Consider the following 26,952-nt stretch of genomic DNA (forward strand, 5'->3'; position numbering starts at 1 on the left):
TCACATAGTAGCCTCTCAACAAATATATTTTATTTTACTTTTTTATTGTACATTAAGCAAAAGTTTACAGTCCAAGTTAGTTTCTCATACAAAAATTTATACACACATTGTTATGTGTCCCTAACTGCCCTCCCTATAATGTAACAACACACTTCTCCTTTCCACCATGGATTTCCTGTGTCCATTCAACCAGCTCCTGTCCCTTTTTGCCTTCTCATCTCGCCTCCGGACAGAATCTGCCCATTTAGTCTTATGTATCTACTTGAGCTAAGAAGAACTGTCTTCACGAGTATCATTTTATGTCTTATAAAAAAAAAAAATTATAGTCCGGTCTAATCTTTGTCTGAAGAGTTGGCTTCGGGAATGGTTTCAGTTCTTGGCTAACAGAGAGCCCAGGGGCCATGTCTTCTGGGGTCCTTCCAGTCTCAGTCAGACCATTAAGTCTGGTCTTTTTACTAGAATTTGAGTTCTACACCCTATTTTTCTCCTGCTCCGTCAGGGACTCTGTTATGTTCTCCGTCAGTGCGGTCATTGGTTGTAGCCAGGCACCGTCTAGTTCTTCTGGCCTCAGGCTGATGGAGTCTCTGGTTTATGTGGCCCTTTCTGTGTCTTGGGCTAATACTTGCTTTCAACAAATACCTTTTAAATGAATCAGTCTGCCACAACTGTTTTCTTAAGTCATCTTGAAGACATGGTGTTTCAGTTTTACTCTGTGTAAACTGATTTAAATCAATGAAATTATTTATCAGTTTTACTGACTTTGTGTAAGAAACAGTCTGTGGCAAGAAGGACTTGAGTTTTCTCTTTGAAGTGTTATTTATTTAACTTCTTTCTTAAACACCCACCCCATTCTACATATACTGGCCATAGTATCTTTAAAAAAAAAAAAAAGAACAGAAAATAGATCATCTGAAGCAGGTATATATCATAAAAGCATACCATTTTTCAGAGTTTTGATTTTACTTTCCTGCAAAAATTGCTCTCCACTATCACTACCCAGTGCCATCAAGTCGATTCCGACTCATAGCGACCCTATAGGACAGAGTAGAACTGCCCCATAGAGTTTCCAAGGAGCGCCTGGTGGATTTGAACTGCCGACCCTTTGGTTAGCAGCCATAGCACTTAACCACTACACCACCAGGGTTTCCCCACTATCACTATGGGCCTTGAATCAAAAAAGTTTGGTATTGTGGTTATGAGCATGAACTCCAGATTCAGAACAATTTATTTAACATCTCTGTTTCCTCATCTCTAAAATGAGAATAATGGCAATACCTCTTTTATGTATACATATTTTTTCCTTGAGGAATAAATGAGTTAATGTATGTAAAGTATAGAGCAATGAGTCTGGCATGTAGTAAGCACCATATAAGCTTTAATTATTATCACACATTCAGTCAGGTCCATAAAGTTTGCTTTAACTGTTTCTACTATTTATTCATCAGTCATTTAACAAACATTTATAAGAATGCCCAGCATTGTACTAGGCACTGGATATACGAAGTCAGGCAAGATGTAGTCCCAGTCATCTAGTATATTGTAGCCTCGTGGGGTGGACTGACAAATAAAGGACTACAGAATATAGTCCTTATATATATATATTTTTTATAGTTCTATAGTATAGACAGAAATGGCCATGGAGAGAACATAGAGGAACACTGTCTACATTGCACAGGTGGTTCGTGATTCTACTTAGGCTGAATTTAAAGGATGAGTAGGAGTTAGCTGAATATGGAAAAGGCATTGCATTGGTGGAGGCTCAGACTTGTAGGCCACTATTTAATTGCACTGCTCATCAAGCTGTAAATTAAAAAAAAAAAAAAAGTCCCATCCGGTGAATTCCAACTCATAGCAGCCCTAAATAAATAGAAGAGTGAATTGAATGTGTGATTGTGGCAGAAGTGAGGCTATGAGAGAGAGATACCATGCGTTGAAGGATTTGAATTTAATCCTGAAAATTGTAAGAAGAAGGTGGCAGGTGGCTGGCTGGCTAGCTGGTGTGCTGAGCTCACTCTGAACCCAGGCGCTGGGCCTTCTCCTATCTGGTATACCGTTTCAGTCCTCTAAGACACCCAGCATTCCTTGAGCACACTGGTTGTAAAAAACCTGCAAGTGTCCAACCTGATCTGGCCAGTGATTACATTCCCTAAGAGAGTCTTCGTCCTTCAGTGGTGTTCCCAGCTCTATAAATCACTCTACTTGAAAAGAATCATCTAATCTGTGTAAACTCAGGCTCATCCAGGAGTGGGGTCCTTGTACTCTTTATCACAGAGTGACATACTGCCTTTGGTTTCTGTTCTGGGTGATAGAGAAGCCAACGTCACTGACTCTATTTGCAGTACTGCATCACAACTGAAAATTCATCACAGTCTCATTTTCTTCCTACAACCAATCTCCCCAAGATCCTATAGTCAGTTTGCTCAGGCATTGTCAAGGTACCCATGTTATCCTTCAGCATACTGGCTCTTGGCACCTAGTGGGGGAAATGGGTACAGAATAGTGATACAGATGAACCCCTTAGGGCACATGGTGATGTGCAGTTATTACTTCATCTCATTCTAAGTGAAAATGCTTTATTTGTTCTTTAAGAAAAAATGTTTTGGGTTGTCCTTTTATTTTAAAAGTAATGTGCTCATGGGTTCAAGAAATCAAATGACGTATTGCACCGGATAAATCTGCTGCAAAAGACCTAAGCTTTAAAGTATTCAAAAGCAAAGATATCCCTTAGAGGATAAAAGTGCACCTGACCCAAACCAAGGTGTTTTCAGTCACCTTATATTCATGCAAAAGCTGGACAATGAATAAGGAAGACCAAAGAAGAATTGATGCATTTGAATTATGGTGTTGGAGAAGATTATTGAACATACCATGGACTACCAGAAGAATGAACAGATCTGTCTTGAGACGAGACAGCCAGAATGTTTTTTAGAAGTAAATCTTGATTACTTTGGACATATTATTAGGAGGGACCAGTCCCTGGAGAAGGACATCATGTTTGGTAAAGCAGAGAGTCAGTGAGAAAGAGGAAGACCTGCAATGAGATGGATTGTCACAATGGCTACAATGTGGGCTCAAACATAGCAACAATTGTAGGATGGTGCAAGACCAGGCAATGTTTTGTTCTGTTTAAGTAGGCTTGCTATGAGTCAGAATGGACTTGATGACACCTAACAACAACATGCTCAGAGGTTAAGACTCCAGGTTCTAAAGTCAGCCTGAGGTGAGTTCTGGCTCTACTACTTATTAGTTGTGTGACCTAGGGAAAGTTGCTCAACTTTTCTCACTCTTTGTTTGTACTTCTGTAGAAAGTTCGATACTCTCTGTAGCTACCTCATGGGGTTGGCATGAGGATTGAATGAGAAATCTATGTAAATTCCGGGACCTAGCACATGATAAACATAGAATTGCTGTAGTTATCATTGTTATTTTATCTCACTTGCCCTATATTCTCATTTCTATCTTATAAACTGGAATTATAATATTGATTTTTCTCAGGCCTGTTGTCGGATGGGTGAAAACCCAATGGCTTAAAACAATACCCATTTATTATCTCACAATTCTGCAGGTCAAAAGCCTGGGCAGACTCAAATGGGTTCTCTGCTTATGGTCTACACCAGCTGAATTCAAAGTATTCACCAGGCTAGACTCTTTTCTGGATGATCTGGGGAAGGATCACCTTCCAAGTTCATTCAAGTTACTGGTCAAAGTTCAGTCCCTTGTACTTGTAAGACTGAGGTCCCCATTTCCTTGCTGGCTAGAGGCCACTGACATTCCTTCTTACATACCCTTTGCAAGTGAGTCAATTCTGATGTCAGGTTGATTTTGACTCGTAGCAACCCTATAAGACAGTGTAGAACTGCCCTGTACGGTTTTCAGGGAGCTGCTGGTAGATTTGATGTGTCAACCTTTTGGTTAGCAGATGAGCTCTTAACCACAGTGCCACCAAGGTTCTTCATTTTCCAACCAGCAGTGGTACATTAAGTCCTTCTTATGTTTCAAAGTTTTCTTTCTCTTCTGGAAACAGCTGGAGAAAACTGCCATTTTAAAGGGCTAAGTTACTAGATTATTCTCTCCTGAAAAATCTCCCTTTTGATCAACTCAGACTCAACTGAAAATCCCTTTTGCCATACGACAGAAGTATTAACTCATCGTATGCACAGGTTCCACCCACACTCAAAGGGGATGTAATTATACAAGGGCAAGAATCATTGAGAGTCACTCTTAGAATTCTTCCTACCAGCTGTCAAGTTGACATGGAATCAAATAATCTTGAGTAGAATATGTTCAATCCAAATTTATTCATTCTTTCAGTAAACATGTATTTAGCACCTACTTATACCCAACTTTGTGCTAGATTTGAAAATATTAATCAATTTTTGGCAATTTAGCTTCTTGAGATGAGTTTTAAAGAGCAGAATTGTCTGGAAATATAAGTTCCCATCCACTGAGGTCACTTTTCCATTTTTGATCTTTGCTGTTTTGAAATTATATATGATCCCATTGCAGCAAAATTGAGTAATTCTAGAGCTACATTTACTAAAATAAAAACAAATAAATATTGCCTGTTTATCTAATACGGGTTTTAAAAATCAGGTTTATGGGCTGGAAAGCAAAAGTTAGTACACTCACTGTGTGTCACGTGCTAGGTGAATGCATTTTTAATACACTTTTTTCACACCAGAAGAGAAGCTAGATAACTGAGAGCTCCTAAAAATTAGATACTTTTGCTCATGCAAAGACTTCACCGAAAGAGTAAAAAGACAACCTACAGGCTCAGAAAAAAAATTTGGCTATGTCAAATCTGATCAGCGTCTAATCTCTAAAGTCTACAAGATACTGTAAAACTGCCACAACAAAAAGGCAACCCAATTAAAAAATGAGCAAAGGATATGAACAGGCACTTCACCAAAGAAGACATTCAGGAGGCTAACAGACACATGAGGAAATGCTCATGATTATTAACCATTAGAGAAATGCAAATCAAAACTACAGTGAGATACAACCTCACCCCAACAAGGATGGCATTAATCCAAAAAATGCAAAATAATAAATGTTGGAGAGGTTGTGGAGAGACTGGAACACTTATACACTGCTGGTGGGAATGTAAAGTGGTACAACCACTTTGAAAATCAACTTGGCACTTCCTTAGAAAGCTAGAAATAGAACTACCATACAATCCAGCAATCCCATCTCTTGGAATATATCCTAGAGAAATAAGAGCCTTCACACAAATAGATATTTTAGTACTGTTTACAATAGCAAAAACATGGAAACAACCAAGATGCCCCTCAACAGATGAATGGATAAACAAATTATGGTATATTTACATGATGGAATATGATAAAGAACAATGATGAATCCGTGAAACATCTCATATCATGGAGGAATCTGGAAGGCATTATGCTGAGTGAAATTTGTCAGTTGCAAAAGGGCAAATATTGTATGAGACCACTATTATAAGAACTTAAGAAAAGGTTTAGACACAGAAGAAAACATTCTTCGATGGTTACGAGGGTGGGGAGGGAGGGTGAGAGGTATTCACTAATTAGATAGTAGACAAGAATTATTTTAGGTGAAGGGGAGGACAACACACAATACAGGGGAAGTCAGCACAACTAGACTAATCCAAAAGCTAAGAGGTTTCCTGAATACAACCAAACACTTCAGGGGCCAGAGTAGTGGGGGGGGGGGAGGCGGGGAGCAGCAGCCTGGGGACCATGGTTTCAGGGGACATCTAGGTCAGTTGGCATAACAAAGTATATTAAGAAAACATTCTACATCCCACTTAAAAGCTAGCAAGCAGCCATTTAAGATGCATCAATTGATCTCAACCCACCTGGAGCAAAGGAGAATGAAGAACACCAAAGACACAAGGAAAATATGAGCCCAAGAGAAAGAAAGGGCCGCATAAACCAGAGACTCCATCAGCCTGAGACTGGAAGAACTAGATGGTGTCTGGCTACCACCAATGACTGCCCCGACTGGGAACACAACAGAGAATCCCTGCTGGAGCAGGAGAAAAGTGGGATGCAGACCTCAAATTCTAGTAAAAAGACCAGACTTAATGGTCTGGGATCGGAGGGACCCCAAAGGTCATGGCTGGCAGACTCTCTTTTAGCCCAAAACCAAAACCATTTTCAAACTCAACTCTTCAGACAAAGATTAGACTGAACTATAAGACATAAAATGATACTGATGAGGAGTGTGCTTCCTAGCTCAAGTAGACACATGAGACTATGTGGGCAGCGTCTGTCTGGAGGTGAGATGAGAAGGCGGAGGGGGTACAGGAGCTGGTTGAATGGACAAGGGAAATATAGGGTGGAGAGAAGGAGTGTGCTGTTACATTGTAGGGAGAGCAACTATGGTCAGATAACAATGTGTGTATAAGTGTAGGTATGAGAAACTGACTTGAATTGTAAACTTTCACTTAAAGCACAAATATATATATATAGTTTCATTTAAACTCAACAACGTTACTACTCTTTTGTCAGAGATGGAAAGCTGAGACAAAGGATTTCAAATTCATAACACTGCAACTGTTTAAGGGTATTTCTTCCTTGATCTTCCTTCAAGTTTCCTCCAGGCATATACCATATCATCCTTCTGTTAAGCTTTATAATATTTCAGGAATTTTATAAAAATTGTCTTTCTCTATGCTGAGTTATATTTTATCTGGTACATGTCCCTTTTATTTTAGCTCCTTGGAAGCAGGAGCTATATCTTACTCATCCTGTGTTTCCCTGGCTATTATCAGAGTATGTACTCAGTAAGTATTGGTTGAATTCGAGCAGTGCAAACTACCGTAATGGACTCGTCATTGCTTAGTATGAGTCTGTCCTGATGCTGTGCCATCCCACTTGGCCAATTATGCATGAGCATCAATGAGAGATTAGATCCCATGTGCTAGATGCATTATTGAAAACAGCAGTAAAAACTAGAGATTGGCAAATCAAGTTGCAGTTGGGGTTTGGTACAAACAATTTTCTTGAGGGGCAGGAAGGAATGGTCCTATGATGTCCAAAAGCATTTTCTAGAGACTTTTTTCGTCAGTGTTTAATACTTGTGTATTTTCAGGAAATTTAATTTGCATGTTTTTGGCTTGTTTACACTTAACACACCAAAGCAATGGTTTTTAAAAGCCCTTTGGTGTCTAGAAAGTCTTTGTAAAGTTGTTCCTTTTTAACTTGAAATCATGTCTAAAAATATGGGCAGTATTATTACCGCAGATCTATGAGTTGGTAGCAAAAAATGGTGGGAAATTGACTCACTGGGAGATCTAGGTTCTAACCCCTGCTCTGCCGTTAGCTGTTTGCCTTGATAATTCACATTTTTGGTCCTATGTTTCCTCATCCTTAAAATGAACAGATTGGAATATATGATTTTTAAATTCATTTCTATATCTAAAAGTCTATGATTCAATTCTTTTATATAAAAATAAATACTGAGCACAGGCTATGGGTCAATATCTGTTTGAGGTACTTATAACTTTGTTGAGATGGCTATTTATGATTAGATAATTACATCAATTCTGTGCAGTACATGAAATAATCTTCAGTTATATTTACAGGTGAGAAAACAGGTTCAAATATGGGTGGGCAATAGTACATGTTTGAAGTATCACAAATGTTTGAAGTATCGCAAATGTTTAAAGTATCTGATATATATCTAAAACTGTGGCACATACTAGTTTTTTAGCAAAAAATTATTAAGTTGTAGATGGATCGTAAATGGATGAATGGATGGATGTACAGTTAAAATCCCAGTCAACGTTCCTTGCCATTTTTATTCTTAGGAATTCATGAGGATAAATGTTTTTCAGTTTCACCTTTCAGAAATAACGACATTGGAGTATTCTATTATCTCAGACTTTGTTTAGGACATAAACTGAATAATTATTTCCTTACAAAAGGTGCTGAGAATATAAGCTGACCTCCTGGAGCATGAATGACTAGAACAGTAAAAGGATTTTTACTGTGGTTGAAAGTGCCTTCTCTAAAACATATGCAATATTTATAGGGCTGCTTGCATGAGCCAACTGAAAGACTTAATGATAATAATCTCCATATTTCTTCTAAAATTGATTTCCGGTTTCAATGAACTTGGAAAGAGTCCTGGGACATCAAATAAGTACAGATCTTAACATGAAATGAATCTTCAGAATATATTCTTAAATTTACATTTTAAACATGATATATATCTTTTCCATATTAAGGTGATACTTTAATGAAAATTTTTCATTTGCATGAAATAAACCTTTTTGGCTACAGATGAAAGGATTTTATGGTAGCAACAATGGTTTTGTGAGTTCAGTGATCCCAACATCATCAGGAACCAATCACAAGTGCCTAACATATGAATTACAGCACCGTGAGTCTTAAAAGGTATTTCTGTGGAAAGCATTCTTCCCATCTGCAACAATCAGGTTCTGCTTTGAAGTCCTGCTGGAGAGCCTCACAATACATGAGACTGCCACATGCTACCCAAAATTCTCTCTCAATTTCAGTGTGCCTACATTTTCAAGAACAACATGGAAAACTTAACGTTGATGGCTACAGGGAGTAAAATGGCTACCATTTTTGTAATTATACTTCATTCTGCATGCATTCTTCAGTGATCCTTTCTGGATATAATAATAAAAAATACTTCAGCTGTTGTGCAAAATTAAATCTTATATTTACTTTGGACATGTTATCAGGGGGGACCAGTCCCTGGAGAAGGACATCATGCTTAGTAAAGTAGAGGGTCAGCGTAAAAGAGGAAGACCCTCATGGAGATGGATTGACACAGTGGCTGCAACAATAGGCTGAAACAGCAAGGATTGTGAGGATGGCGCAGGACTGGGCGGCCTTTCCTTCTGTTGTACATAGGGTCATTATGAGTTGAAACTGACTGGACGGCATCTAACAATAAAAACAATGCATCAAATATATGCAAGGAAGTCTTCACAAATGAAATGAATCTGAAGTTCAAATAAGGTGAAAAATGAGTAAATTGTTGCTGATGCTTTTTGGCAACATCTGAGTTATAAAAGTGATAAGGTCATTGTAAGACATCAAGAGTTAATATTTCAAAAAAGCCTGTCACTCCTGCTGACTTTCAGTCCATTACCTCTGCTGAATGGCCACATCATTTCTGCTGTTTTACTTGAAGCTTCCTTCAAAATGAATGAAAATAATAGTGGGGAAAGACTTACAGTGAACAGAAAACTGACCTCAGCAAAGTTAAGAGATTTTTCATTAAAGGTAAAATGATTTGTGTCTGTATTTCTTCATTAACGAAATGAATCATGACTGGGGTACCCTTCTCTGATAGTTGGTCCTAGCGTCTGAGCTACAGGATGGCAGGATAGCAATGGCACCTATATTCTCTCCAATAGGTTGGAGAGAATCCACTTTTCAACCTATTGCAGAATTCCTCAGTTTTGTCTTTCATAGACAGTCCCACTACACTATTTGCTATTTCATAATAGAAATAGTCATTTTGGTAGTATCTTGGAGATTATGCCTTCATTCAGTTATCCACATCATGCATCGCCAAACACACATAAGTTCTAAAAGAATAGTTTATAAAGGTTTGACTGCACTTTGTTCCTATTTTGCCTTTCAATGCTTTGCTGTTTAATCTGGTTAAAAAAAAAAAATGTTAGCAATAAAGAGTAAGCTTATTTCCACCCTAAAAATAATAGACAGTAACACTGGAATCAGCTAATTGCTAGTATATGTACCAGCCACTTAGGTCATACACAAGGATATTATTCGCAATCTTATATCTAAAATTAAAAGCCTATTTGTAAGTGAAATGTCTAGAAACAGAGAATTGAATAGTATGTTAATATATTTAAAATGATACTTTAAAAGACATGAAAAATATTTCTACCGTGTTGATAGTTGTAAGTGTAAGTTTATGAAGCATTATAATGTGATTTTTATTTTAAAAATACACACAAAACAAGCATGAAATACACAAAACTGAAAGTAGCTATCTCTGGTGAAACTCTGGATTGATTACTATTATATATATTAGTATTTTATGTATTATTTATTTTATTTTTATTTATACCGTAATAAACAATATATTTATATAATATATACTCTATTATGTATTTTCATACTATCATTATTTTACCAATCATTTATTTATTATTATCTATTATTATATTCATAATATATATTATCATATACTATTATGCTGCACTATATTATACTATTATTTTGTTCTCCATTTTCTAATTATTATAGTCCCAACTTTCTACAGTGAACATGTATTCATTTATATAAAAAAAATTATATAGTTACTTTAAAATGCAAATTAACGTGAATCTAGTTAGAATTATCTCCTTTCTCTACTGATATTCTCTGGGAACTATCTGGGAAAGGCTAGAGTGAAGCTTTTGAGATATGCCATTTTAAAAGATGAATTCTTTTGTGCTCATTGGTTTAGTCTTTAAATACATACCTAAGGTTTAATCTTTGAGCCTTCTCAGAGAAACTTTTCACTTGAAACAACTTTTCTGAACTAGTGAAAAGGCTGACATGCTCTAACTTCTTAGGCAGAAACAAACCCCTGTAGAGAATCAGGAAATCAAATTGCAACTGATAATTTAAAACTACTACCATATTTAGCAACTTATTTAATACTCTTTTCAGAAGGAACGAAATTAAATGTACTTCTAGTAAATCAAAGGAACTACAGAGAAGATTTCTAACTGAAAATGCCCTTCCAAGTCTCTTCTTCAGTGATGCCTGGTGGACAGTTACCCGGTCAGCTGTGTTTGATTATCAAGAGAAATGATTTGTTACGATGTAGCTTCCTTCTCATAATTTGATGCTGGGTAGAGTCTTTTTAAAAAAAACTAGGCTACATACAAGATTCTACATTATTATTATTATTAGCTTGTTAATGCCTCGTCCTAAAATATTACCTTAAAAGAGCTTAAGGTGCCAAATCTCTCTTTGAAAAAAAAATCTCTTTTAGAGATTCTTTAGTAGTCAATGAAGGCAGTAAGAGTTACTGCCAAGACTGATTTTCAATCAGTATGCACCGGTATGGCCATAAAAAAACAATTGCTGTGGAATCCATTCGTACTCATGGTGACCCCAAGTATGTCAAAATAGAACCCTGCTCCCTAGGGTTTTCGATGGCTGATTTTCTGGGAGTATGTGTCCGGACCTTTCTTCTGAGGTGCTTTTGGGTGGACTGAAACCTCCTACCTTTTGGTTAGCAGGGACTGCTTAGTATGGCTATACTCATTGCTAAAACTTCTATACTGATTGGTAAGTAGTCACTACCGTGAGCCTGTCGCTTGCCTATCTTGCTACTCTAAGTATCAAGGTCCCCCCGTCAGTGCCCATCTCTACCTCCTGAAAGTTTAGAAACTAAAGGTATATACACATCTTAAGAACCCATTTGCAGCCCCATATCTGGTGACTGCTTCAGCCCGTAAGCAGTATGCCGTTTAGATATTTTTCTGTTGATCACCCTCCCATCAGCCCTCACACTTAGGGTGCTCCAACCCCCTTGAGAAAAACACTGCCATCTAGGGTATCTGATACAATTTTTCAGGTATGCAGGTTACTTTAGGTTCATCGTATAAAGTAGGATGGGTATCTTTCGTAGACGTAGAAGTACAAACTGTTATATAAAACTGGTGGTCATACGTATTAAAAACATGTTACATGACCTATAATCAAATAGTGTACATACATACACACACACACCCCACTGAAACTCTTGTGTTATGTGTCCTAGAAAATAATTACCTTACAGTGGTAACCATACCTGGCTTTTCAAATCTTTCCAAACTGCACAGCAGCAGTGGATTCAGTGGAATGCAGGTTAACAGGACTAAAACATTTCTTGTTGGACTCAACTTTAACTGGAAAAGAGAGCATGAGTCTTGTGGAGATTTTGTCTCTTTACTTCGATGTTTTGTGCACACATAAATCAGAGTTCAGCTGCTTCTATCCCTGACTCCAGAGATCACATGGGTAACATGTGAATGGAAATAAACCCTGTAGGTAAAAGAAAGAGGAATTTGGATAGAGATCAAAGATTAACTTCATTCTACTCCTTCCTTCCACTTTTTACTACCTAGTAACCTAGTGCCGTTTTTGGGTTTTCACTTTTTACTATCCCATCTAAATTTGGTATTTTATGAAACGTTTTCAATCCTAGAGGAAAGGGTGAAATTAAATAGGATTTGGTGTTTTCTCACAATGTTTTTTTCTTTTTTTTAATCCACGTGGTTTTATCTGCTCAATAGTGACTTTAGATAATTAAATTCTCAATTGCTAGGAACCTTCTGTGTGAAAGATATAATTTACTGGCTTGATACATTATTATATCTTTTTAAATTATCACTACAACACTGATTTAGGTTATAGGAAAATCTGTTGAGAAAACAGCAATGTGATTAGCAGAAATGTGTACTTGCCTATATATTTTTTTGGAGTAGAACTAACACTTATGTGCAATTAATTTTGACCATGTACAATTTGTCTGGACTTAGGCAAAGAAGATTTTTTGAGCATTAGGGATCAGAACTGTGCACTACACATTTTCTGGATCCATATAATTCTTTGTATAGTAATCAGGTGAAATGGTAGTTTTTCATATGGTCAGCTCCATTCTTAAATGACCTATCTAAAGGATTACTATTGATACTATCATGAGGTCCATAGTGATAGGAATGAGTGAGAAATCTTGAAATGCTTGAAAGGTTCTGGCCTATTTTTTAATTTTCTTTAGAATAGCCTTTCTTGGTCAATTACTTAAAAAAAAATCAGATAATTGTAAAATGACTATTTTAATTTCCATCAAAATAGTAGCTAAGTGGATAGAATCAACATTAAAGTGCTTCAAGGTGGTAGGAAAATTAACTCACCCCATTTACAGGTAATTTTAAGTTCCAGACAAAACTGAAAACCTGGGCAGTTCTAGTTTATTAGGTGAATATCTCAATACATCCCAAGGATTATGATTATATTATTTCATTGTTCCAAAGAGAAGCAACTTCTTTTAGTTTTGCACTGTCATTGTTTGACAGTTTTATAAACTTTCCTTTAGTTCTATCGACTGTATTCTGTAGGTTTCTTTAAAAAAAAAAAAAAAGGACTATTGCTAATTTACTTCTAATGTTATTTTACTTAAGTTAGGAGGTGAGTGACCAGGTTTTTGTTACATAATTATACTTTATAATGTATACAGCTGTTTATATATTTGTTTTATTTATCAACTATTTCATAATAAAAGAATGGCTACCATATGACCCAGCAATTCTACTCCTAGGTGTAAAATAATTGAAAGCAGGAACACAAATACTTGTACATCAATGTTCATTGCAGCACTATTCACAATAGTCAAAAAGTAGAAACAGCCTAAATGTCTATCAACAGATGAATGGATAAACAAAATGTGGTAATATATACAAAGGAATATTACACAGTCATAAAGAGAAACAAAGTCCTGATACATGCTACAACATGGATGAACCTTGAAACTGTTAGGCTGAGTGAAATAAGTCAGTCACAAAAGGACAAATATTGCATAATCTCATTTGTATGAAATATCTAAAATAGGCAAGTGTATAGAGATGCAAATTTATTAGTAGTTACCAGGGGCAGGTGGGCAGGAGAGAAAAAGAAGGATTCAATCTTTAGGGGATACTGAGCTTTCCGTTAAGGGTGATGATATTATTTGTGAATGAGTAAAATTATGGTTGAACAATATGATGAACATAATGTCACTGAAGTGTACATGTGAAATGTCAAATGTTTTGTTAAATATATATTTACAAAATAAAAAAATTAACACTAAAAAATCTAATGTACTAATTAAATTTGATGTGATATGTGGAAAACTTCCTCCTATAATATAGTAAAGGCATATGAGGGATACAGGAAGTACATGACAAACGAATGGCATAGTTCTCCTTATTAACATTGGCTGAATAATATTCAAGTTTTTCATCTAGATGCATATAGACCGTGTTAAGGGAAGCAATTCTGTGTACTAGTGAAAAGCCAGGCTGATTACTGCAAATCTCGTACGTGATAATTCCTAGCTGTTGGACCTTGGGCTTTGGTTTTTCTCCCCAGTAAAATACAGATAATAATAGGAACTAACCCATAGAGTTATCTTATTAAATAAGTTAGCACATGGAAAGTACTGAGAAAGAATATACAAAGAATAAATGCTAAATAAATACTAGATTTTAGTAGTCACTTTCTTTTGATTTAATACTTGGAAATGTTGTTCTTGTTTTATGGGTAGGCTTTGGTCATTTGACGAAGCAATTGATGACATTGGCTAATGGACGTGTGGTGTTGGCTTTAGAAGGAGGACATGATCTCACAGCCATCTGCGATGCATCAGAAGCCTGTGTAAATGCTCTTCTAGGAAATGAGGTAAACAAACTAAAAATACAAAAAAGCAGGAGTAAAGGAAGTATACACGCGTAGTTCAGTGCCTTTTATTTTTTTAAAACTCAAGTACTCAGAAAGCACAATTGTCATTCTCACCATTTTAAAAAATAATGCAAGCCTTAGATATGAGAAATTTACATGTTTTAATTTTATATGCTGTGACTTTCATCCAGTTACAGAATCCACACAACACTCCCCTCGATCAGATTATTGAAAGAGCTCAACAAATGAGTAAAGATAACCCGTGGAAAGAGGAGTGCTTTGTCTACTGACCCAACCACTGAGTAATGAAACATTAAGAATAAAACTCAAGGAAGAATTTCTCTTGAGATTTCCTGTAGGACTGTGATAGTTCAGAAAAAAAGAACTTTTTAAAAATATTGGTAAAACACTTTTTCTGCCATCATTTAAGAATTCTCAAGGCCAAGAGATAGATATTTCTATCTTACAGATGGTGACAATGAGTCTTAAAGAGGTTGAGAAATCCACAGAGCCAGCATGCATGAGACCCAAGATTTGAACTTGAATCTAAATGGCCATAGGTCATCCTCTTTTCTTTCACATCACATAACTAAACTGAAACATTTTTGACCACTCTGCAGACTTGAGATCAAATTGCCATGAAATTCGCTTCCAGATCATGATAAGCTTTTGGACCTATTAATTGCAGTTAGGCAAATATTTCAGTTTGTATGTGTTCATATTATCAATTCATTTAATTTGCTAATGAATATATTGCAGTGTTGATGACTATTAAATATATTTTGCCTTTCTTTCATGAACTTGAAATGACTTTGCTTATTAAATAAACATTTACAAAATCATTTCAAAATCTATCATTTATATTGTGTTTTTGACAGTAACTCATGCATTTCTAAGAAGCCCTGCTAGTGCAATGGTTAAGAGCTCAGCTGCCAACCGAAAGGTCAGCAGTTCAAACCCACCAGCTGTTCTGTGGGAGAAAGATGTAGCAGTCTGCTTTTGTAAAGATTACAGCCTTGGAAACCCTATGGGGCAGTTCTACTTTGTTCTATAGAGTTGCTATGAGTCAGAATTGACTCGATGGCAGTGGGTTTCATGCCTTTCCAGTATTTTCAAAAGAAAAAGAACTTTTTCTTCTGTACATTGAGCACATAGCTTTTAGCATCATCATTGTCTTACAGATTTATGGTGTTTCAAAATTATTTTTTGCCATATTTATTGAAATAATATGTATATTTTTAATTGAAAAAAAATAAGTGAGAAAACTCAAACACTGCTCAAGTACTTTATCCTGTTGTATATCTTATCAGTTAGTGTTGGGCGGTTTGTATACCAGACAAAATTTTTTTTATGTAGTCAATATTGTCAAATTACTTGATTTTAAGTGTAGAAACGTTTTAAAGAGCCTAGTGGTTAAGCACTCAGCTGCTAACTGAAGGTTGACAGTTCAAACTCACTCTGAGGCAGAAAGACCTGGCAACTCCGAGGCAGCAATTCTCAGACAGAAAGACCTGGCAATCTGCTTCTGTTAAAGATTACAGCCAAGAAAACCCTATTAGGCAGTTCTACTCTGTCATATGAGGTCACTATGACTCTGAATGTACTCACTGGCACCCAATAACGATAGCAAATAGAAACATTTTAGGGAAGCAAGACTGATTTTAATATTTGCACTATAAAGGCTTATGCCAGATGTGCAGAAAATCACAGTAGGTTGTGGATTGTGGCTCCGTGGATGATTGATCTGTCCAAAAAGAAATGCTACCCGGCTGCGAAAGCCAACTACTTTTCCAGCTATGTGGAAGGAAATTACGGATTTCACTGGCTCTTTTTGAGCACACTCATTCAAATGCGAATCTGTCTCTGTGCTCTTGTAATCTCTGCACTTGATCCAACTCTCTTCTTCCAAGGGAGGATTTCCAATGAGGATAGAGTAATTTCTCTTGTGGTTTCTTTCTTTAAGAGATGAATATACTTCAGAACAGATTCAAGTCATTTGTATGGAGTAACATGCTTTTCGTAATTTATCTATCTGAGTATACTAAAAAGCAAAATGGATGTGTCTGTATGTCCTTCATTTGAGGGGTGGGGTCTGTGGGCAGTTCCAGAAATCAAATAGACTGCTTTTATAGAGCAATTGTGACATTAGAAGGACATCACCTGAATTAAAGTTTGAAAACTGTGCCTTTTTTCTACATTCTTAGATAAACCTGGCCTGAAATAGAGGAAGGGATAAAGTTATCATTGGTCAATATCATAAACATGCTCATGTGGGTGTATAGATTGCTAAAAATTCCAGTAAGTGAAAGCTGAGATTATTATTTTTGGCTATATTGACTATTTAATGGATTTTAATTGTCTGGATGCCTTATAGTACATCTGATATAGTTATTCATATACCATCTCGTCTCTTTTGGTTGGCTATCTTCAATCATATAAGCACAACCTAAAAGTTGTTCATCATGAACTAAAGGAAGAGAGATTTAAATAATTTATACCTTTCTGTATGTTTTTTTTTTTCCACTGAGAACTCTTCGGGTATAAACAACAATATAGAATTCCCACAAAATACTTTAAGGATAACAAATGGATATGGTACACTGAACTTCAAAAGGTAAATTTTGATGTGTCAGCCTATCAGTACATTGAGGAACAGAGTTAAGAGAAACATTTTTTAATGAAAAATACAAGTGTGTTGTACATTATAATTCATTTTTTAAAAGGAAATGAAAATGTAATACTTAAAACAACTCAAGAAACAGAGTTCTCCTCACTTTCATTGACAATATAATTTATAATCCAAGGCCTGATTTTCTGTATTTTTTTTCCAGCTCAGAGGTCATCATGACTAATGGCATAACTCCATTGAAGTTTTAAATTTCATTCCTTTAGGAAAAACAATATTGCATGTACTTCACCATTTAAAAAAATGAATGCATGCAGTTTTCACAGTAGTTTTACGTGGTAAGTTTTAGGTAAGAAAATAAAAAAGGACGTCTTTCAGATACCAATTATTTCAATTTCAAATCCCAACTTCCCCCCAAGTCCCCTTTTCAAGTGATTAATAGGGCAATTATAACTTATTATCTAGGACTTCACTTTTACAAATAACAAAATGTAGTAAAGCTTGAGCTTAAAACATTGGCAGGACCTACTTTGGCTTCTCAACATTGAACATGCAATTGAACTCAAATTAGGAAGGTCAAGAATGGCCTTTTTGAGGGTCTCTGCACTTTGTCAGATGTATTTATTCATGTGCAGAGGATTAGAATTCATAAACATTTTGCCATTTTTTTGAATGCTATTTCTTTCCCTTGTTGTTCTTGGCCAGGCCATGTCAATACTGCAAAATGCTGCTTCATATGGCTTATTATCAGCAGAATAATATGTATTACATAACCCAAAGGAATTGTAAAATCAGCAGGAACTCCTGGCTACATATCTCAGTGCAGATATAAAGATGGGTACCACAAAAAAAAAATTGATTTTTTAAAAAGTAAATTATCTGAGTGCTGTACCCAAAACAGGCATTTTCTTCTTTCTCATTTTTCTTTTTTAAATCATGAATGTGATCTAGTTAGCGAAACATCTCTTAACTATTCTTTTAAGAAATATGCACAGGGTCAGTCAAAATAATATACTATTGGATTAAAGCTAATTTGAGCATGGTACAGGAAATTCCTAGAGGCAACTGATTTTGAAGACAAACCAGAAGTCCATTTTTTTCTTACTCTTGGCAAAGTTCAAAACTTAGATTTATCAGTACAATCAGTGCGTGATGAATATTCTTGAACTTCTTCACTGAAGCACTGGCACAACAGCTTGGGGTTTACAAGAAGTTAAAGTGACTATCTAAATGGGAAGATCATTAGGCTCCCTGGAAATATACCAGGGATACTTATGTGAATAGCCAATAAATCTGTTGCTGTTCAGTCCATTCCAACTCATAGTGACCATATAGGACAGAGTAGAACTGCTCCGTAGGGTTTCCAAGGAGTGCCTGGTAGATTTGAACTTCTCATCTTTTTGGTTAGCAGCCAAGCTCTTAACCACTATGCCATCAGGGCTCTGAATAACCAATAGTTTTTAGAATTAGGAGCTGCAACATCTGTGAGGTTCCCAGAGAACCTGAATTTGGTAATCTGTATTTGTGTTGGTTGGCAAACAATGTCAGAGTTGTTTTAAGGATAAATTTGCCTACTGTTAGGCAAAGCCAATTAGAAGCACCCTGGGCTGCTTCCTCTGAAAGACACCTTCCCAAGATGTGAGAAAAGCTTTAGAGCTTGACACTCCTATGGAATCTCAAATGAAAACATTGAAAACCTTGAGGCAGGTAGAAGCAAGGAAAGGATGTGTAGTAATAGTATTCTTGGGTAGTGAGTTGAGAACGTGGCCATTAAAAGGCCACCTGTCAAAACAGAATAAGACAGTTTTAAGCTTGTTAGAGAAAAAAACAAATTGCCATAGACCTGGAAACTGTTGAGATGATGCCACAGCCTCTGGTACTAAAAGCTCAGCACTTTAATTTGGATTGAATAGCTCGTTTTTTATTAATCTCCCACAATCTCTTTAAGGTTTGGCTTTTTCCTTCCTTCCTTCCTTCCTTCTTTCCTTCCTTCCTTCCTTCCTTCCTTCCTTCCTTCCTTCCTTCCTTCCTTCCTTCCTTCCTTCCTTCCTTCCTTCCTTCCTTCCTTCTTTTCCTCCTTTCCGCCCTCCCTCTCTTCCTCCCTCCCACTCTTCCTTCCTTCCTTCCTTTATATTTCCCTCTTTCTCTCTCTCTTCCCCCCTCTCTCCCCCTCCCTCTCTCCCTCTTCTCATCTTTTCTTTGTAATGACTCTGTTACCACCTGTTGAGTAGGCTCAGCTGCTTTCATTTGACTTGGATTTCAGAAGCGGTGGCTGAACTTAGCAATTGTGTTTGTTGATAATCTTTCTAAAATGACTTTTTGCTCTAAAGCTGCTGAAAGAAGTCTCTTGAATTGATCTGAGTTAAGTGTTGACAACCACCCCTGAGGTGAAGTCTTGAGATGTTGTTGTCCAAGTTGCTCATCAGGGGTTTGTTTGTATTAGAGTTTGAATGGGGAAGTCGTTTTTCCATCTTTTTTATCCTTTAGATTATGTATGGCTGAGGTTTACTCCACTGGGGAATTGGTGTGAATCTGGGAAAGCTTACAAGCTACCAAATAGTTGCAATTCATGAGTAGAGGAAACGAGAACCGAATACAGGAGAAATGTATTATATGTCAAAATAATATTTTTCTATGGTCTTCTCTTAGACTTTGAAAACTCTCCACATTCTGAAAGAGAATGTATGGATAATCTAAAGAGATCACAGATGTTTTGGAAAGTTATTATTTGAAGATACTTTCCAGTGTAGACGTGGCCAGTGATGTTCCATTTTTATATCTGACAAGGCTTATGAGAAGCAGGTACTCTGAGAACCAAACTGATTTTGGGTTTGTTTTGTTTTGTTTATCTGCTTCAGGAAATGCCAAATGAAGTGGAGGTTATCTGGGTAATTCAAAACTCCATGAGTCAGATCCTTCTGTATCATTTGTCTTTTAGTATTTCAGAAGATATTAAAAGAAAGATGGACTGAGAATCTGAACACTTCATAGGTTTTGGTTACCAATAAAAAGAAGAAAGCATTTGTTTTCAATGGTGAAATAAACATGTTACCTCATTAATTTACTCATCAATTCATTTGATAGTCTTTTACTGAGCATCTATTTTGTACTAAGAAGTTCAAATACATGTAAAAGTAAAATGAATTTAAACAAAGTGCTTTGGGAATGCAAAATAGCACCCTTTGTTCTTAACTATAGGAATGGGAAAAAGGTTTTAATAAAGGAAGTGATATTTAACCTTGGTTTTGAATAAAAAGTGAGATTTTGACAAGCTAAAATCAAAAGAAAGGATTTATCATGTGTCCTACTTAACTAGTGCTGCCGTAACACAAATACGACAATTTGGCTTTAAAGAGCAAAAATTGATTTTCTCACAGTTCAGGAGGCTAGAAGTTCAAATTCAGGGCATGGCTACAGGAAGAGGTCCTTTCTTGTCTCTTTCAGCTTCTATGAGCTGTTAGCAGTCCTTAAGATATGTTCCTGGGTGATAGATGCATCTGTCTCTATCATCTGTCTTCCTCTCCACAGTGTATGTATCTCTGTGTCTGTTCTGCTCTTTTTGTAATTTGGAAGTGATTAGGTTAGGACCCTCATTAACACAACAAAAGAAAATTCTATTTCAAAACAGGATCACATCCACAGGTTCAGTGGCCAGGACTTCAATGCATATTTTTTTTTTTGGCCGGGGGGGGGTGGCGGTGGGGGGAGGCACAATTCAATCCACAGCACCATATAATGTAAAATGCATGGATAAAGACATTAAAACTCCTTGGATTTGTGGGTGGTTGTGGTATGGGTGTTTCTTTGTGTTTGTTTTTGATAGAGGAGAGGCTATGTTGAGTGGACTAAAAGTCAAAAATGAGGCTGGATCAGGAGAATGGAAACAGCATAAAGGATCAGAATTTCTGTGAAAAACATGGAAGCTTTGAACAAAAGAGCCCCATGACTTGGAGAAAAGAGCAACAACAACACAGTATATGATTATGGGAGAAGGCAGAAATTCACACAAGAAAACAAGAACTTGTTAAGGAAATAATAATTAGGAATAACTTTGCCTAGATTACCAATAAACAAAATTATACTCTATTAGTGATAGGCTATAGCTGGCTCTAACTGGCTTGTGAGATCCAGCTGTGTGCATCTCTTCTCAAATCTGAGTTTAGTGACATCACATTAGTAGTTTGAAATAGGCCATGATGGAAGTATTTACGCCATGAAAATCGGCAAATCAGAGCTCTTATTTCTTGCACATCCAGTTGTTAAACATTGACCAGAACACCACTGTTACCTGATGTGAAATAGATCTTCCTAGTAGGAAAATCAACATTTGGAAAAGACTAAGCACAGAATCTTTTTCGTGAAATAAACAAACAAAAAAATTAAGAAATAAACATTTTGAAATCATGAAAATTAGCAGGTTAAGGGAAGGGGAAATAGAAAAACAAACGAGGAATAGAACACCAGTGATCAAAAAAAAAAAAAAAAGAAATGAAGATTTAGAAAATATAACACTCAAATTTAAACTTACTTGCTAAAACAAAAACAAAGAAAAAACAAAGCCGTTGCTTTCGAGTCGATTCCGACTCACAACGACCCTATAGGACAGAGTAGAACTGCCCCATATGGTTTCCAAAGAGTGCCTGGTGGATTTGAGCTGCCGATCTTTTGGTTAGCAGTCATTGCTCTTAACACTATGCCACCAGGGTTTCCTTGCTAAAATAGGAACAGGTAAATAATGAGATTTTGGTATATAATGTGAACTAAACCTTCTCTGTATAACAATTGATGTCTAAACTATACATAGCATATTGGAAAATCACAGATAAAGAGTGACTGTATATCTACAATCTTGCTTCAGGGACTAAGCAAAAATATTGAAAATCTGAATTACCGAATTTCATTCCGTGTCCTCTTTTCACTAGGTCACTATGCCTTCTTTTTAGCTTTAAGTTTATTCTAAATTATTTAGCTGACTATTGCTGTAGATGTTTAACTATGTCATTAAATCCAAATTTTTCATAGTTTAGTGCCATGGATATTATGTGGGTTGGGTAGGGAATAGAAGCATTTATTCATCGTCTTCCTCGTTTTATTCATTGGCTGATATATCGTATAGCCTACATTTCTTCAAGCCATGAGAACTTTGGATAAAGCTCAACTAACTGAAAAATAGCCAAAGTAATGTTCAATTAATAGAACAATAGCCACAATAATAATCTCAGATTCTAGCCCACTGGTCATTTTTATCTAATATGAGGAATTCCTACTGTATTTCATGTGACCTGAATGCCATTCTTGGTCTTCCTGATACTCTCGTAAGAATTCTTAGGTTTGTATCATTCCTCTGGGTCAGAGATGTTTCTTTACTGCTGAGTTGATGTCACTCTTTCTCCTCCCCTTGTAGGTTGGATACAGCCAGACTGAATCTGAATAATCTTAAGAGTCTGTTAGTGTAACTCTATTGTCAATAGAATCCACCCTGATTTAAATATTTTTTTCAATCTCTTTGGTCAGGGTTCTTAATGTGAAACTTCAAACAAAAAAAGGAGGTTATTTTAGAATGACTCATGAATCACAATAAGGATAAAATCATATCCAGATTTACTTAAGCAATCAAATTAAACGTATACAACTAATTGTAGTCATTTCTAAGATAATTATTTAAATGAGGGTTGAGTTTTAACCACCGATCCTCTCTCACTAGGGAATTGATGATAGTTCATCAGCAGGGAGGGTCAGATCTCTATCTCATTCCACTTCCCTTGTCGTCTTCTTCTCAAGCATCATATTCTTCCAAAGTTCCACAACCTCTTTCAGCCTGACAACTTAACTCTTTCTGCATTTTGTCTGGTTTGCTATGCATGTTGTAGGGAGACTTTCAGTTCCCTTTGTAAAATTTGTGGCCTGTATCAAAGAATATAAGTTGTTTTCCTTGCTGCAAAACCAATCATCATCTTTTTTTCTTAGAGACACAACTATATAATGAAAAGAGCCAGACTTTGTTTCCCTATTCTTTTGTATCAGCGAGCTGACTCCATTTTTAAAGTGGTTTTAATTGTAAAATATAATACACACACAAAAAACTGCACAAAAAGTGAACGTACAATGAATGCACTTTCACAAAGGTAGAACATATGTAACCATCAAGAGGTGAAGAAATAAAAGGTGCCACCACTCCCAAAGTCCCCATATTCCCTCACCAATTATTATCGCCTGTTTTCTGAAAGTCATCACTTTTCAGATTTTAACACTATTGTTTAATTTGCCTGTTTTCAATGTATTTTTTTGTTTTTTATACTCTATTATGTCTAATGTCTTTGCTCAGTGTTCAGTTTCTGAGATTCATCCATGTTGTTGCAGCTAGCTATAGTTCATTCATTTTCGTTGTTATATAGTATTCCACTCCGTAAAAAGAATTTCTGTCAAAATGCCATAATTTATTTATCTCTTCCACTCTTGATGGACATAGGAAATTTTTACAGCTGTAGGGTTATTCTGTGCTGGTCATTTTATACACATCTCTTGGTCATTTGTATATACATTTCTGCTGAGTATATATCTCAGAGTGGTATTTCTGGGTCACAGAATATGCATGTGATCAATCTTCATAGGTAATAGTAAACTTTTCCATATGGTTGCTCCAATTTATAATCCTACTAGGAACACATGATTGTTCCCATCATTCCAGACCATTTCCAACACTTGGTATTATCTATCTTTTCAAATTTTAGTCATTCTGTTGAGTGTGTAATAGTATATCATCATCATTTTAATTTGCCAGAATACTAATGAGGTGAATCAATTGTTTGTTTATTAGTCATCTGTATATTCCCTTTTGTGAAGTGCCTATTCAAGTCTTTTGTCGATTTTCAGATTTTTTGTCATTTTTCTCATTGATTTGAACAGTTTTTGTAGATTTTAGATTGGAGCCTATTATTGGTCATATTTAACCATTTTATGCCACTCCTTTGGTTGTCTTTTTGCCCTCTTAACGGTCTCTATTGATAAACAGAAGTTTTTTGTTTGTTTTTTAATGCAGTACAATTTATCAAATATTTTCCTTTATGATTAGCACTTTTTGTAGTCTCTTTAAGTAATCTTTCAGTATCCTGACAGTCATAAAAATATCAATATTTTCCTATTCTTTTCTAGGAAACCCTGGTGGAATAGTGGTTAAGTGCTATGGCTGCTAACCAAAGGGTCGGCAGTTTGAATCTACCAGGTGCTCCCTGGAAACCCTACTGGGCAGTTCTACTCTGTCGCATAAGGTTGCTATGAGTCGGAATCGACTCAGTAGCAATGTGTTTGGTTTTGGTTATTATCTTCTAAAAACTTTATTTTTGACATTAAGATATAGATCCACGGTCTTCAGGAGTAGAATTGCACATGACATGAGGTAGAGGCGAAGTTGTTTTTTTGTTTGTTTGTTTGATTTTAATGTAGATAAAGAGTTGGCCCAGAACCATTTATTGAAAAACCACCCATTCCCATGGTTTGGCAGTGCTAACTTTTAATATACGTGAAGAATATTCTATTCCACAGGCCTTTTTGTCTATTCTTGGGACGTTATCAGACTGTCTTTTAGACCTGCTAAAACAAATCATCCAGTTTGTTTTTATTTTTCAAGACCATCTTTGCTACATTTGGCCCTCCGCATTTCCATATAAAATGTTAGAATCGACATATCCAGTGCCACAAAATGCATATCAATGGATTTAGCCCACCAATAAAAGACAAAGATTATCACATTGTAATTAAAAATGCCATGTAAAGAGACACTTTCTGTAATATAAAGTTTGAACATAAAAAAATGGAAAAAATTAAGCTACAAAAACTAACTGAAGGAAAGCTGGTATGGCTATATTAATATCAGATAAAGTAGACTTTAAGGTAAAAAAGAGGAAATAGAAAAAGTGATACTTCCTAATGATAAAATATTCTGTTAACTATAAGATAAAACAATTAAAAGTCTATGTACCTAGTAATGCAACTTTAAAACATATCAAGCAAAAATTGAAAGAACCACATGGAAAAATAGGGAAAAGATAGGCAAATCATGGTGACAAATTTTAACGCATCCCTCTCAGTAACCGATAGAAGAAGAAGGCAATAAAGGCGGCGGGCGGGGGTGGGGGGGAGGAGGTATAGAAGATTTAAACATCTGATTAATAAACTTGTCCTAACTGACATTACTAAACCATACTCAATAACTGCAGAATACCATTCTCATTAAGGACACTTATAACATTTTCAAAAATACACCATATTTGGGGGGCATAAAAAGAATCTCAGTAAATTTCATCTATACAGAGTATAATCACTTACCACAGTGGAATTAAGCTGGAATCAATATTAAAAGATAATTATAAAATTTCATACATTTGAAGATATCAAAATATATTCTAATTCGTGTGTCACAGAAGAAAGCACAATGAAAATTAGAAAATATTTTAATGGCATGATTATGAAAAATTGGGATACTAAACTTGTGTGATATATAGCTTTAAAGGTATACATTAGGATAGAAGTAAGCTTGCTATTAATGATAAAAACATACATCCTAAAAGATTAAACACAAAGAAAGTAAAGAATGTCTAAGAACGGAGATAAAGTAGAAATGAAATAGAAAACAAACATATAATAAGAAGCAAATCAAAAAAGTCAAAGGTTAGTCCTTTGAAATAACTAATAAAATGGATAGAACTGATTAACAAAAATAAAGCATAAGTTACCAGCATTTGGAATGAGGGGACTCCATTATACATTTTAATGACACAAAAAAGATTATAAGAGGATAATAAAAATAATTTAATATTGAAAATTTATTTGAAATGGAAAAATTCTTATAAAAGTCCATCCTTGCAAACTGAGTTAAGAAGATAGACTATTTGAATAATCCTATAATTATGAAAGGGGCTCTGGTGGCACAGTGGTTAAAAGCACTTGGCTGCTAACTGAAAGGTCGACAGCTTGAACCCACCAGCAGCTCCGCTGGAGAAGGCTGTGGCAGTCTTCTGCCTTAAAGATTTGCAGCCTTGGAAATCCTATGGGGCAGTTCTACTCTGTCCTGTAGGGTCCCTATGAGTCAGAATTGACTTAGCAGCAGTGGGTTTGGTTCCCGGCTGCTGTAATAATTAGGAAATTGAATTTTTAATACCAAATTAACCAAGAGAAAACAGCAGACCAATATAGTTCCACCAGTGGATTCTAATAAAAATGTAAGGAAGAAATAATACCAATACTAAACAAACACCTTTAGAAGAAAGGCAGGAGGGTGGGGGGTGGGGGAGGGAAGACTACTTCTCAACTGATTTTTTGTGGTCAGAATAACATTGATAATGAAAACTCAAAAGGAATATTGTAGGAAAATTTTGCTCATAAGCATAGAAGTTAAAACTCTAGACAAAGTACTATCATCTTAATATCTAAAAATCACCATAACAAAAATGAATTTATCCCTGACATGTAACGTTGTGTTAACTTTCCAGAATTACTCAATGTAATTCACCCTACTAAAGAAGGAAGGACAATAATAATAAAGCCATTTCAGTAGATGTTTAAAAAGCATTTGGTAAATTAAACACTCAGAATTAATATGTAAATTTAACAAGGTTGATGGAAGCAAGGTCAATTAAAAAATCAATTGTATGTCTATTAATATATAACCATCATAAACTGTAGCAAATAAAAAATTTTAAAATACAATGTGTTTATGTAATAAGTAATCAAAACTGAGTGAAAGGTATATGGGAACTGGAAGACATCTATATGCGTGCCCATTACAAAGAAAGGTGATCCAGCAGAATGCGGAAATTATTGAACAATATCATTAATATCACACACAAGTAAAATTTTGTTGAAGATCATTCAAAAGCTACTGCAGCAGTACATCAACAGGGAACTGCCAGAAGTTCAAGCCAG

At 35.8% G+C, this 26,952-nt stretch overlaps 1 protein-coding gene across 1 annotated transcript in view; it reads left to right on the plus strand.

Annotated features, from left to right (window-relative positions):
- Positions 1–26,952, plus strand: part of HDAC9 (histone deacetylase 9) — a 794,698-nt gene that overhangs the window by 716,694 nt on the left and 51,052 nt on the right. The window contains exon 23 of the mRNA XM_023544374.2: positions 14,272–14,405. Coding sequence (XP_023400142.2) covers positions 14,272–14,405 — 134 coding nt within the window. The remainder of the gene's footprint in view (positions 1–14,271; positions 14,406–26,952) is intronic.

Source organism: Loxodonta africana, chromosome 8 (genome assembly GCF_030014295.1).
Source record: "Loxodonta africana isolate mLoxAfr1 chromosome 8, mLoxAfr1.hap2, whole genome shotgun sequence".
Taxonomy (NCBI): Eukaryota; Metazoa; Chordata; class Mammalia; order Proboscidea; family Elephantidae; genus Loxodonta; species Loxodonta africana.